The 14,482-nt window shown below is 50.3% G+C and overlaps 1 protein-coding gene across 1 annotated transcript in view; it reads left to right on the top strand.

Annotated features, from left to right (window-relative positions):
* Positions 1 to 14,482, top strand: part of Ltbp2 (latent transforming growth factor beta binding protein 2) — a 94,558-nt gene that overhangs the window by 71,139 nt on the left and 8,937 nt on the right. The window contains exons 16-22 of the mRNA XM_021178731.2: positions 1,632 to 1,760; positions 2,192 to 2,320; positions 6,991 to 7,110; positions 11,324 to 11,443; positions 12,416 to 12,538; positions 12,738 to 12,863; positions 13,400 to 13,525. Of these exons, the coding sequence (XP_021034390.2) occupies positions 1,632 to 1,760; positions 2,192 to 2,320; positions 6,991 to 7,110; positions 11,324 to 11,443; positions 12,416 to 12,538; positions 12,738 to 12,863; positions 13,400 to 13,525 (873 nt within the window). The remainder of the gene's footprint in view (positions 1 to 1,631; positions 1,761 to 2,191; positions 2,321 to 6,990; positions 7,111 to 11,323; positions 11,444 to 12,415; positions 12,539 to 12,737; positions 12,864 to 13,399; positions 13,526 to 14,482) is intronic.

Genomic DNA, 14,482 nt, shown 5'->3' with positions numbered 1-14,482 from the left:
CTAGTAAAGACAAGGGCCCTGCCTGGGCACTAATACCCTTTTGAGGGATGGCCCTACTCAGAGGACTCCAGGGAAGCCATGGATATTTCTGGAGTATCTTAGGGAGATAGGAGACTTCTTGAAGAATGGGGAGTTCATAGAGTAGGGGGCGAGGTGAGAGGGAGTTGAATCACTGAGGACCCTGGCAGTGCTCCACCTGCCCATGGGGAAGGAACAGAGTTATATTGTACAAGGTTGTATCAAGTGTCCAGAGCTAGTATCTGACTCCCTCTAGTCAGCCATAACGATGAGGGGCAGCGGTGTGAGGGAGATCCCTGGCAAACACACCTGGCTATGGAATGTGCCTTCCACAAAGGCTCATTGTCTGAGGCAGGAGAAGCAAGGCTACTATTGTACGGTATTGTTGCCGTTGCTCTCTGTGCACGTGTGTGCTCTCTCGCCTGCCCTCTCTAGGGCTGTGCTCTTAGCTAGAGGGTCACCTTGAGTAGGAGTGGAGGGTGCTTGAGTTCTTTGGCTTTCCTCCAGTGAGAGGAGAAAGCCTGCAGCCTGCTGCAGGTGGGGTGGGGGGTGTGGCTTTCCCAAGAGTTCTCCACTGACTTTGCCCAGGATGCAGAGTAAGTCCTCTGAGACTCCAGGGAGCATCCCCTTCCAAGTCGGCAGGAAGGGCTGAGTACATGTGGGTCAGCTAGGGAGTGCTGAGACTGACAGCTGAAATATTCCTGGAGGAGGAGCCACAGTACAGTGAAGCCAGGTTGCACCGGCCCCTGCAGTGGCCCTCAGCTGTGCAGGTGACAGAACCACCAGCAGCAGTCTTCAGTCTTTTGTCTGATCCGGAATCTACCCTGCCATCTTCCAACCTCACTGAGTGGACACTTGGAACTGGCTGGAGACTGCTAGCACAAACTTAGAACCAGGCTAGGGAGAAGGTGACCTTGTACACAGGCCACTGTGGGCATCCTGCTCAGTGCAGATTAGCAATGCTGTAAAGCCCCTCTGTGTCCCAACCTGGGCCACTTCTGACCTGCTCTGTAGATGCCTTTGGATTCTCTCAGAGTGGTGGGGCAGGGAAGGGAGCCCTAGGTATGTGCCCGTAGAATAACAACACAACATGGTGGACACAGATGAAAGCAGTGTTCCCTTATTGGTTTATGGGTTCGTCCGTTCGTTCGTTCATTCATTCATTCATTCATTCACTTATCATAAATGTTAAGTACTTCCTTAATATTAGAGGTACAAGTCAGATAAGCTAGCTTCTTCAATCTGTGTAATCTAGTCACTAGATCTGTCAGCCAGTCTATGGGAAGATGGGCAAGAGTTCTTTGGGTAAGAGCTATGCCCACATTTGGGTTGAGGGTGAGGGTAAGGAGATCATTTGTAGGGAATATGGGTTACTAAAGCCATCAGGTCTCTGTCCGGAGGTTGTAATCAAATGGGCTCAAAGACCAGGCACAGGTCCCACCAGTCTTAGGAGGCCATTTTATCAGTTGGCATGAGAGGGCCTACTAAGGGTGTGTGGGCTTCTAGTGGGCTTCTGAGGCAACTGAGCCTAACCCTGCTGTCTCCTCACCCTGCTCCACTGCCTTTGAGCATGCTCCACTCTGCTGTAACCTCTACTTGCTCCATCTCCACAGACTTTGATCCATGTTTTGCTGGAGCCTCCAACATCTGTGGCCCTGGGACCTGTGTGAGCCTCCCAAATGGATACAGATGTGTCTGCAGCCCTGGCTACCAGCTACACCCCAGCCAGGACTACTGTACTGGTATTTACTGGGTGCCCTGGGCCTGCTGAATGGTGGGAGCAAATAGGAACAGAGTGTGGGGATGAAGTCATGAGTGCAGGCTACACAAGATCCAAGTAGTATGCTGTGGTTGGTTAACTTAGAACACTCTCTGTGGACACAACTAACTAGGCATCAACTTACGATATGCCAGGCTATGAAGGAGAAAGGAAGTGGTTGTGGGATCGCTGAGGGGAAGGGACAATGAGCAGGGAGGAGACACCAAGGACCCAGCAGGTTGGCCTGTGGCTGTCAGCCTTGGAGACTTTCATCTCTGTCTCCGCCTCCTCTGCTCCCTCACCTCTTCTATACCACACAGCACCATGCTCTAGTGGGGGCAGTTTGGAGGCAGAAGTCCCCAGAGAAAGGCACACTGGCCTTCGTGACCTCCTTCCCTGCTTCCTTCCGGTCAGATGACAACGAGTGTCTGAGGAACCCCTGTGAAGGAAGAGGGCGCTGTGTCAACAGTGTGGGCTCCTACTCCTGCCTCTGCTATCCTGGCTACACACTAGTCACCCTCGGAGACACACAGAAGTGCCAAGGTGAGCGATACCCGCCTTAGGCCTGGAGTGGGCACAGGAGAACACCTCTTGGCTAGGCCCTACAGTGTGGGTGGAAGAGGAACCAGGCATGCACAGTGTTCACATTGAGGAGTACCAGAGCCTTGGGGAAAGAGACAGAGCTCCGGCCTTGATCTGGAAGGAAGTTGAGACTATGAGAAAGAAGGATCCAGAAAATAGCAATGTTTGAAAAGGCCTCAAGGATTTGTGGCTAGGGCCAAGAGTAGGCTGATGATGGGGACCGAAGGCCAGGACTCTGGTGACAAGGAAGCTTTCCTTTTGGGGAATGAGGGTCACCTATGGGGACCCTCAGCAGACCAGGGGACATGTGTGCATGTGAGAGAAGAGTTCTGATGCCCAACAGTGTAGATACCTGCAGGTTTTTATCTTTCCTGGGAAAGTCTGGCCACAGAGAGACAACTCTTGGTAAGCATGCTTCCTGGGTGTCTTAGTTCAGGTTACTATTGCTGTGATGAAACACCATGACCCAAAGGAACTTGTTGGGGAAAGGGGGCTTTCTCTGGGGACTTCTGCCTCCAAACTGGCCCCACTAGAGGCTTCACATATCCTGAATCACAGTTCTTTGATGGAATCCAAGACAGGAACTCAAATAGGGCAGGAACCGGAAGGCAGGGGCTGATGCAGAGGCCACAGAGGAGGCCTGCTTACTGAACTGGTCTTCATGGTTCGCTTAATCTGCTTTCTTATAGAACCCAGGACCACCAGCCCAGAGATGGTACCACCCACAATAGGTAGCCCCTCCCATCAATCACCAATTAAGAAATACCCTGCCTTACAGTCTTGCTTACAGCCTGATTTTTTATTACAGAGGGTTTTTTTTTCTCAACTGAGGCTTCCCTCCTCTCTGATGACTTCAGCTTATGTCAAGTTGACAAACTAGCCAGCACGCTGTGTGTCTTAGTTAGGGTTTTACTGCTGTGAACAGACACCATGACCAAGGCAAGTCTTATAAAAACAACATTTAATTGGGGCTGGCTTACAGGTTCAGAGGTTCAGTCCATTATCATCAAGGCATCAAGGTGGGAGCATGGCAGTATCCAGGCAGGCATGGCACAGGAGGAGCTGAGAGTTCTGTCTTCATCCAAAGGCTGCTAGTGGAAGACTGACTTCCAGACAACTAGGGTGAGGATCTTATACCCACACCCACAGTGACACACCCATTCCAACCAGGTCACACCTATTCCAACAAGGCCACACCTTCAGATGGTGCCACTCCCTGGTCCAAGGATATACAAACCATCACACTGTGCAACCCCTTTTGTAGCATAGAATGTTCCTGTACACTGTTTATGAGTAAGTTCACGAAGAAATGAGGAAGCATCTTCCACACAGCGCCTGGGGACTCAGAGGCAGCTGGGAAGTTCTCACTTGAGAACGGCACTACCTGTGTTTGGCGCTCACACTTCTGGAGCTAGTCTGCTGCTTGACCTTGGTCATAGGTTCCATGTGTGGCCACGGAGCAATGAACCCTTTCTTTGTCAGAGTCTCCTCAACATCTGATTCCAAGGATCTGACTTTCAGAATCCAAAGTCATCCAAGCCCACTCATTTCATTCTGTGAGGAAGGGAGATAGAGAAGCCAACCTAACAGGAACGTGAGGGAACCCCGTCACGAGTACTCAGTAGGTACGTGGGTTCTGACTGAGTGGCCAGGTACCTGTCTCTGTTGCTGAGCTCTAACGACAATCAACTGAATGAGCAAGAGTAGCGATCCTGCGGGGACTAGACGAGAAACCAACTGACATAGCAGAGAATTTGGGAAGGTTTCCTGAACAGGTACTTGAGCTGGGGTAGAATATGAACAGCTCCCATTTAGTGAGCACTTAAACCAAGAGCCACTCTCGGCGCTTTGCTATATACCATTCCAACCCCTGCGAATCTCATTCCCACCTTTCGCTTTGCCAGATGAAGCTTCGAAAAGTGAGTTGAAATGCCCATAACATTACACCTATCTATAGCGGCACTGGACACAGACGTGAAGTCACGCCCACTCTGGGGCGTGGTTTGCTTCCCATGATCCTCTTCGAGCAGCAGCGGGAATGGAGGGAGGAGGTAGTCCAGGGAAAGGCAACCATTTCTGCATAGGCCAGTATCGCCTGCCCTGGGAATAATACCGTCAGGGTGACTGGAGTCTGGGCTTGTTAGCAGAAGTGGCAGTAGGCGAGGCCAGTCCGTGAAGTGGCTCTAGTGCCAAGTTTGTTAAGGGTAGATGGTTCTGTCGTCTGGCTGTCAGGGAGGAGGTGACTCAGACAGCAGTGTGACAGAGCCAAGGGAAAAGCAAGGGACCGGGGCTTTCCAAGCTTCAGCAAGCTGCCGTAGGTGCTGTGGCCAGAGGCACTGCTCTCTGGGAGCTGGCCCTGGGTAAATTAGAGCTGCTACAGGGAATGGTATTGCCAGGCCCAGACAAAAGGCTCTGTCCTGTGCCAGCCTGGTGTCCAGAGGTCTTGGCCACCCCCGACAGCTGTAGAGGGGAGGAACCTGAGGTCAGCCGAAGTGCTTCTACCACTGGGGATTGGCCGTCACTTGAAGGACCTAATCCAATTTTGCATCCACTTCCTAAATTTTGCCAGTCTCAGGAAACAGTGTTTCATTACTTTAATATATCATTGAGTCATATGTATAAATTAATGATTGTAAATTATTACAAGTTTTAAGTTAATTTAGGTAGAAGTATAAATTATCTATTAAAAATTTAAGTAAGAGCTTGCATAATGACATCCCCTCTAGAAAGTGTATCTCTTTGCACTTTGGCCTTGGGGCTTCCTCATCTGTGAATTGCTTACCTACTCCTATCTTTTTGCTAGTTTTCCAGTGTGGCTGTTCCTTTTTCATGTACTTTTTACAGTGCAGCTTGTGTATTCTGTTACATTGTATCTGTTTTATGTGTGTAAGGCTGTCTGTCCATGTGGAGGTCAGGACAACCTAGTGGAGTAGGTTCTCCCCTCCATCCTCAGGTGGGTTCTGGCAATCAAACTCAGGTTTCCAAGCCTGGGTGGCAAACTCTTGCCCACTGAGCCATCGCTGGCCTCCTTTGGCTTTATTTTTCATGCCTTGTAGTTTTATTATGTCACAAGGACATTTCGCATTACATCTGATGTTACCTTTCCTAGGGTGCTTTATCCAGCTGGTCCATCTTTGCATGGGTATCAAGAACCCATGTCTCCATTTCCACTTTTCTCTACAAACCGCTTTTCCCAGTGCCATCTGTTTATTAGGCAGTGTTGCTAGCTTCAGCCATGTTATTCCCATCAGCCTTTCTCTCTGCCTAGGAGTTCCTTCCCCTTTCTCCTCTGTTGGCAGTAGAGCTTCCTGGAGCTCACACAGCTGTTTCTGAACTCCTGGGAGAGTTGTTCCCAGGAAGGTTCTTGGGTCTGCCTATTCTGAAGGTCAGGATCTCCACTGGGGCCGAGGAGGGTGCTTGTAGCAGCTCTGCCAGAGACTCCACTGAGAACTGGAATGAAATAGGAAGGATTGCAGCCATGGAGCACACTGGGTTCTAGGGGAAGGTTTATGCTGGAGCGATGCTAGTGAACATTCCTTCTGTGTTGGCTGCCAGCCAGGCACTTTGTTCCTCTCTTTGCCTTCATTCAGTCTGTACAAGGACGCTGTGAAGTGTTTGAACCTGTGCTAGAGAGGGGTCATGATGGCTTTGATGGTGGAGCCAGGGAGTAGTCATAGAGCAAAGCTGGTAGGTACACTGAGGCATGGTCTGAACCAGGACTAGGAATTTGCTGATCCTCGGGAAGGGATAGACACTCCCAGCAAGAAGCTTGTGTGTGAACAGAGATCTGGAAGCTGAACTCATGGGAATCGACCAGAGCTAAGATTATACCAAGGGGTGGGTGGTGGTAGTGAACGCATTTAATCCCAGCACTTTGTAGGCAGAGGCAGGTGGGTTTCTATGAGTTCAAGGACTGTCTGGTCTACAGACCTGAGTTCCAGGACAGCCAGGGCTACAGAGAAACTCTGACTTCAAAACCAAAACCAAAACAACAACAACAAAAAAAGATGTTACCAATGAGCGTGGGCAAATACAGCAGGGATGGGACCGGGTTTGTGAGCCAAATTCCTAGTAGGACTGGAGACAGCAAGGAGCCAAGGAAGGGGATATATGGGGGGAGGGGTGACTGACCAAGATCGGGCTTTAGAGCCATTGTGGGGTATCAGTGTACTCAGATAATGATATAAGCCATGCTTTACAGATCCCTAGCTGCCTGCAGTGCTCCATGTCTTTCTAAGAAGGACCATCCTTAAGAGGAATCTTAGTGGTAGACTCAGTATCTACTGTACTAGTGCTAGGGCAGGGGGGAACTTCTGCCCCCCTTGGATCACACTATAAGGATTGATGCCTGACCTCAAGCCCAGCTCTTACATCTGGAGGAGAAAGCTACAAGGGCTCCCATAGACCCTAGAAGTAGCCAGCCCTGGGAGAAAAGAACTCAAAAGGGGCCCCAGAGTCTGACCAATCTAAGAGATGACCTAGGAATCCCTTCAAGCAATTGGACTGCAGCAAATGTGTCTTCCTTGCCTAAACAGCTTTGTCCATGGCCTCTGGAAAGGATGCTTCAAGACGTTCCCCCCACCCCCCAGGGCTGGCTTTGACTCAGGACCATCCTATCTATGTGTTTGCAGATATCGATGAGTGTGAGCAGCCCGGGGTGTGCAGTGGTGGGCGATGCAGCAACAGGGAGGGCTCATACCACTGCGAGTGTGATCGGGGCTACACCATGGTCAGGAAAGGACACTGTCAAGGTAAGGAGCTATCTCTACCAACTCCCCTTCTATCTGCCCTCTGCCTAGTCTCTTGATTCTAAGCCAACGCCTACGGGCAGAGCCATATCTATGCATCCCTGAGCCCTCTGTCTTTTGGGTGATATGTTGGCATCCTCTCTGCCCCCGTGGCAGAGAAATACGAATCTATACGACACTACAGGAATGAACATCTTTGCACACCTCTGCCCCATCGTCCTAAAAATGTGCTGTCTTTGAGTCTCATAAGAAGCGTCGATGTCTCTGGCATCTTTAACCCTCTTGCTAACACTTGTTAATATAGAAGTTCCCTGAGGATGGACCATGTCGTTAGGCAACCCAACAAACTCTGGTTGATGAGTGAATGGATCAACAAATACATCTCCCCTTTCACATACACAGCTAAAAGATGGGCTAGGACACTGCTAACGAGTCTCCTCACAGACAGGTTTGAATCTGCTACAATCCTATCAGCTCTGACATCTGTCTTGCCTGGTTTCAGAGGGTCCCGGAAGTAATGTGTGAGCTATGGACCTTGTTAAGGAGAGACCTTTCACCATGGAAATGAAGTGTGGGTCCCCAGGAGATCTAAGTGGAGTAGTAGTATAGAAGTGTAACTATAGGTATGGGACAAACTGTCCTCACCCCCAGAGTGTCACCTTCCCTCAGGGCTCTCCTCTTAGTGCCCTTCTGCTTAAAACTCAGCTATACATGATCAAAGCTGCACCCCATCCTTGTCCTTATCCGGTTAATAGAAACAGGACAGCCTGGCATTTCCAAGAGAATGCAGAGTGAGCCCAGCACTCGATAGGAACATCCTATATGCCAGCTGGCCGCGCCAAGTACTTGGTAAGAGAGCCTCTTCGGGCATCCCGGAGCTATGCACTTAACATCAGGACTTACTAAAAAGAAAAGCAAAACTAAAGGAAATGAACCAGGAAATGCCAGAACATTGAAAAGATCAGATTTACACGAAGCCGTCTGTGTTAAGGGCAGGCACAGGCTCCAGTGCAGACAGGCCTGCGCTGTGTTAGTGTTTCATGTTTGGAAATGGAAATTGCCACACTCATCTCAGAGGGCTGATGCTCAAGACCAGCTCAAGCACACTGTCAGGCCCTCTATCGTATTCAGACTCCTCCACATCCCTGTCCTGCTCTAGGTGGCTCCGTCCCATCGGGAAGAAAGGTTCTAGACAGACACGGCATCTGCGAGGTCAGGCTGAGTTCTTGGCCCTGGGCAGACACTCCGGGACTGTTGAAAGAGTGATGTAGTTTGTACGCTTCTCCAGGTTTCCATCAGTAACCACAGACCCTGCCCGTCTCTCCGGGAGCCCAGTCAATTTCCTCTCCCTTTCTTCTTTCTCCAACAAAGCAGCTACTCTCTCTTTCTTCACTGAAGCCTGAGGTCTCTGGTGAGAGACTGTGAGGTCTGGACAGTGGCCTATGCATCAGTCTCCATGGCATCTCCGTCACACCCAGGACTCTGGGTTCCCATGGACAGAGAACGGATTCTCCGTTACACCACCAGGGCCTTAGCTGTCCCCAACTCTCACGCAAGGCCCCCTGAACTTCTGGCTCCCACCTCTCAGTCCCATTTTGTACTCTCACCAGGAACACAGATGGGTGCCCTCACAGTTCCTCATGCAGAGACAGATCCTTGGAGAGAGGCTTGGGAATCCTCCCAGGGTATGGATGGCAGACTCACAAATTAATCCCTGGTGTGACCATTCCTTGGATCCCTTTGGCGGTCTCTTTAGCAGCCTTCTACTAAGAGGGTTATGTGTATTATTTTAGGCACAGTATTTCATCTTTTGGTCAGCAAACATCTGTTGAGTGCCAGCTGTATACTAGCCATGGGCTGGAAATACAGCAATAAATATTCCCCAAACCAACCAGAATATTGGACTCTACCAAAACATACCATATTATTAAGTTAAAATCCAAACTCTGGGCTAGACAGAAGAATCTCTACCCAGTGACAGGCTCCAGTTTAGCTACCATGAGTTATCTGGTGATGGAATTCACTCCATCCAGAATTTTCCTCTGCCTCCTTTGATCAGCTTGTCTAATGGCTTAGTTCTGTCCACTCTAGGAAGGGAAAGGCCTTCCCTACTTCAGGTGAAGACTGAGGGGGCTAGCCTGGTCTTCTGACCGCTCTCTTTCTTCACTGACAAATGCCTTACATATTAACGTTACCGTTGTTGTTCCCTGGGGCTCTCATCCAAGAAGAAAGCTGGAAGTAACATAACAACTTGCACTAGATTGTGCTTCACGAATAAACAACCCTGAAATTAGTTATAGAGAACACAGTCAAGCTTCTAGCTCATCAGTGCCAGGTGTCTATCAAGAGTCAGTGAGAACTCTAATCCATGCTTCCTTATTGGCTAGACTAAACCGTTCATAACCAGTGTCTGGGATGTGCCTAGTCCCCATGAAAGAAAGAGAATACTTGAGGCTGGCGTGCATCAAAACGCTTTGGTTCATAAGCTGTGCACATCATATCCTTCATACCTTATTGGCTATCACTATGGTATCACTCAAACACAAGGAACCAGGAAGTAAAACACCCCAAAATGAAGAGGTAGGCTATACTCTGAACATTAGTGAGTCCCACATCTAAATGCCCAGCATCTAGTGCTACAAACACTCTGTGCAAGTGTTCCCAACACAGTGTAGATAGGACAGACTCAAGGTCCCTTTCTCTTGGCAGGTGCAGTTGTCCTACCTTAGCTGATGTCCTAAAACTATTTTAAAAAAAATCAGTGTGGCATTAGAAGGATTCTTGCCTCAATCCAGCCTTTTCCATCTTTTAAGCCTCATATCCCTGGAAGAAAGACCACTTCTGTGTTCCATCTTTATCCATCTTCCTTCAGATACCTGAGGCAGGAGCAGCGGGCCTGATGCTGACTATCTCCTGGGTGGCCAAAGTTGGAGGTCTGGAAGCCTTTCGTTCAGCTTAGTGTCATGACAACCCAGCTAGGGCTCTCTCCAGAGATGAGTCTTATTACCATGGAAGCTGTGTCTTTGCAGCCACCCACCGCAATAACCACTTGAGGATATAATCTCCTCTTCCAAGACCCTCAGGATAAGCCCTTGTCCCTAGGACAGTCAGTTATGATGACTCCTGACTTCTGCAGACCAGACCATCCCTCGTCCTCCTTTTTACCCTGAGCCTCAGACCTCTTACTCTGCTCTGCTCTGCACTGTTCCCTGCTGTCTTTGGTCCTTTTGCAGGAAGCTTGCTTCTTTCCTATGGCCTGTCTCTTGTGTTACCTCCATAGGTGCTGAAGAGGTCTTGCTTCTGTACAGTAGACCCTCTTGGCTCCCTTGAGCTGCTGGACTTTCTCCCAGAGAATAATTGTCAGTTTAAGAGGATAAATCCTCCTGTTTCCTTCAGCTTGGCCAACCTAGTGGCCAGGCATTTTGATATTTGTGCCAGAAGAGCGTATTGTTCTCCTGTGGTTGTGACCCAGAGTTTAGCCCCTGTGGTATGACCTCTCTCCCTCGGTTCTTCCCCTGGATGCTGGAATCCCTGACAGGCAAGTCACTAGTGAAGAACCCTGTACTTGGTTCCTTGGGCGAAGCTTCTCCTCCTGCTGTCACTCCCTCTCCTTAGCCCCTCTCTCTTGCCTGTCCTGTTAGTAACCAGACTCAGCCTTGCTGCCTGGGGTCTCAGCTGAGTCCTGAGACCCTGTGCCTGTCAGCTAGAAGATAAGCAGAGCTTTGCCAACCTCCACCCTTTAGTCTGCACTTAGCTTCAAGGCGGGTCCATGCCAATCCCAAGAATGATGCTCAGCCTTCATTTCCTGGGCCAGGGAAGCACTTGACCTTAACAGCCCAACTAACTGCTGTCCCCCAGATGGCCACGCCCTGTAAAGGATTAAGCATTGACCAAGGGCATCATGAAGGCCCATCCCAAACAATCTAGTGTGAAACATGCAGCTCTCTGATTTCATACAGCTAACAGTACCCACCGGTTACTGCAGCCACCCACAGAGTCTTTAAGTCCTTTCATTATTCTTTGCTCTAGAACAGTGAGGGAGGGAAGGCGGGAGGGTTGGGAACACACTGCGGGGAGTCATTTTTTCCTAGCGTTCATCTATACAGAAACAGACATCCATTTCCCCATACAGGGCAGGGTCAAAGATGTGCAGACACGAAGTACCCATGGGTCGTGGCTCTCAGAGATGACCAAGGGAGGGGTTGTTGTTTTATAGATATCGACGAATGCCGTCACCCTGGTACCTGCCCTGATGGGAGATGCGTCAACTCCCCTGGCTCCTACACTTGTCTGGCCTGTGAGGAGGGCTATGTAGGCCAGAGTGGGAGCTGTGTAGGTAAGGGCTGATTGCCCAGGCACTGAGGGGGGTCATTTGACCTTGGGATGGCTGGTCGACCCCACACACAGGGAGGGGAAGAGGTGGGCAGACAGAAGTGGCTTGAGGGGCATTGTACTCCTTCATCCGGCTGGATTCTGAGACAATGCTGAGCATGGTATGGGTGTGCTTTGGTTATGGGACTCTGCCCTCTGAATCAGCTAGGGTGGGGCCCTGCTTTGCTGCCTAGCCACATCCGTTCCGAAGCTCTATCCTAAAGTCCCAGAAGCTCCTGCGGTTGGCTTCTGTTGACAGGGATGAGAAGCCGCAGGGTCTTAGGCTGAAGAGATCCAGCCACCAGGCTCCCTGCTACACTAAAGTACTGTATGAGGAGCATCTCCCACTGAATAGTCATGGCACTTCTTGTTCCCAAAACAATCCCATGAAGTGGGAAGGAGTGCTCTTTTTCCTCAGCCCCCGCAGGGAAAAGGCCCAAGGTTCTGATTCTAGGAGGAGCCATGTTTTGAATAGATGCTTTGAGGCTCTGGAGAGGGCAGATGGTTCCCAGGCCCTCAAGACAGCCACAGCCACCCAGGAACAGCCTGGCCTTTCTCCACACTGCCCGCCCACATACTGGAACTGCTTGTTGAGTATGGACTATGGGTGTTTGGGTGGCAGGTAAGAGACTAGAGAGGATGAGACTCGCGATGGAATGAGTCAGGGGTCTTGGACACCTCATTTCTAGCATTCTCAGTAGGTTCATTTTCCAGGACTAGGTAGGGTGGCTGAGGAACACTCAGGAGGGTATGGCCCTGCTGTGCCTAGATGAGACCAAGGAGCATGGCTTCGTGGCCCTCCAAGAGTGGCTGGCCTACATTCCCTCTGACGGCCAGTTCCATGGGCTCATAATAGAGAAGAACTAGGCTTGCTGCAGTGGGAAGAAGGGCAAGGAGGAGCGGGAGGCCTGTGCACCCTCTTGGACTTTATCCACAGATGTCAATGAGTGTCTGACCCCTGGGATATGTACCCATGGAAGGTGCATCAACATAGAAGGCTCCTTTAGATGCTCCTGTGAGCCGGGCTATGAGGTCACCCCGGACAAGAAGGGCTGCCGAGGTACTAAGATGTAGCACCCTTCTTGGCGCATGCAAATCAAGTCTGCAGCATCTTTCCCTCTGCATGCCAACCCTGAATTATCCTAAAGCCTGTCCTATCCTTTGCCAAAACCTATCCTTTCTACACTCCCTGCCCACCTATGAGTCTCTGGCATATCTGCCCTGCAGAATCCCATACAGAACTCAATGGCCTGTTTCAGATGTGGACGAGTGTGCCAGCCGAGCCTCGTGCCCCACCGGCCTCTGCCTCAACACAGAGGGCTCCTTCACCTGCTCAGCCTGTCAGAGCGGGTACTGGGTGAACGAAGATGGCACTGCCTGTGAAGGTAACAGGAGAGATGGTAACAGAGGGACATTATATAGGCCTCCCTCCCTCTTAAATTGCATCTGTTTGTCTCCAGCCTTGGGCTGATCCTGAGTCTCTGGGTTAGGTTAGAGGGAACTTGGGGAGACTTGGCCTCAGAGAGCTTCTGAACTTGACATAACTTCTAAGTTCAAAGATGAGACAAATGGTCACAGAGACAAGAGAGAAGCTAAAGTCACCTACAGTGATTTCGTGTGATGACCATGATCCCAGGACTTGGGGTTGGGAGCAGAGGGATCTTGAGTTCAAGGCCAGCCTTAACTACAGAATGAGTTCAAGGCCAGCCTGAGCTATATAACACTGTCTCTCAAAAGAGGTAAGCTGGAGGTATGGCTACGCAAGGAGCTTTCTAGGAAGGAAGTACGAGGTCGCCTTATAGAATATGGCCAAGGCTTGCCCTTCTCTGGAGATCCAGATGGGCGAGAGGTGTAGCGAGGGATGGCTTCATTGCTGGGACTGCCCTCCTGGGTCCATGGCCACAGTTGTCTCTCTGCCTAGACCTGGATGAATGTGCCTTCCCTGGAGTCTGCCCCACAGGCGTCTGCACCAATACTGTGGGCTCCTTCTCCTGCAAGGACTGTGACAGGGGCTACCGGCCCAACCCCCTGGGCAACAGATGCGAAGGTAAGAGAACCCTCCCCTGTGGGGAGAGTGCAGATGGATTACAGTAGACTAACCAAGCATGTACAAGAAGAAACAAGAAACACACACACACACACACACCATGAAGGCACTGGTGTGCAGGCTGCAGTGTCTCAGGGGCACCAAGGGGGATAACAAGAAACACGAGACACATGTGGTTCCTTGGGCCTTGGCCTAGACTGAGTGACACCTATTATGAGCTTCAAGAGCAGGGTTTCTCAGCCTGTGGGTCTCGACCCCTTTGGGGATCAAATGACTCTTTCACAGGGAAGGCATATCAGATATCCTGCATATCAGATGTTTATATTATGACTCATAATAGTAGCAAAGTTACAGTTATGAAGTTGGAATGAAATAATTATATGATTTGGGGTCACCACATGAGGAACTGTATTAAAGGGTTGCAGCATTAGGAAGGTTGAGAACCACAATTCTATGATTGTCCATTGTGCTTCCCAATAGTGTTAATAATGCCTATAATCCCAACAATCGCGTGGCCCGGTCCAAGGCCAACCAGGGCTACTTAGTGAGAGAAGGGACGTAGGGGTGGGGAGCAGGCAGGACTGCTGTGATGATCCAGGATCGTAACCCTGGCCTTTAGGAGGTAGAAACAAGAGGATTAGGAGTTCAAAGTCATCCCTGGCCATCTTGGAGGCAAGGCCAGTGCTTAACTACATGAGATCCTATCCCAAAACAAACTTACACACAGGCAAAATAAATGACTGTCTCAAGCTCCAGGCTTCTGTTCCCTCGACTCACTTCCCATTGCTTCTTAGCCCAAGACAGGGGAAGGAGGCTTGGGTTTCCCTAGGCCAGGACTGTTGGGCAAGAATGGAGCCCAGCCAAGGCTAGACCAAATGGAAAGATCTCTTGCCATCCTTCTCCCCGTGGTCCTCTCCTGAGCTTCTCCCAGCTGTGCTGCTCTGGGAAAAGAGATAA

Source organism: Mus caroli, chromosome 12 (genome assembly GCF_900094665.2).
Source record: "Mus caroli chromosome 12, CAROLI_EIJ_v1.1, whole genome shotgun sequence".
NCBI classification, from domain to species: domain Eukaryota; kingdom Metazoa; phylum Chordata; class Mammalia; order Rodentia; family Muridae; genus Mus; species Mus caroli.
Note: the sequence above shows the minus strand (reverse complement) of the source record. Positions and strands in the feature narration are given on the sequence as shown.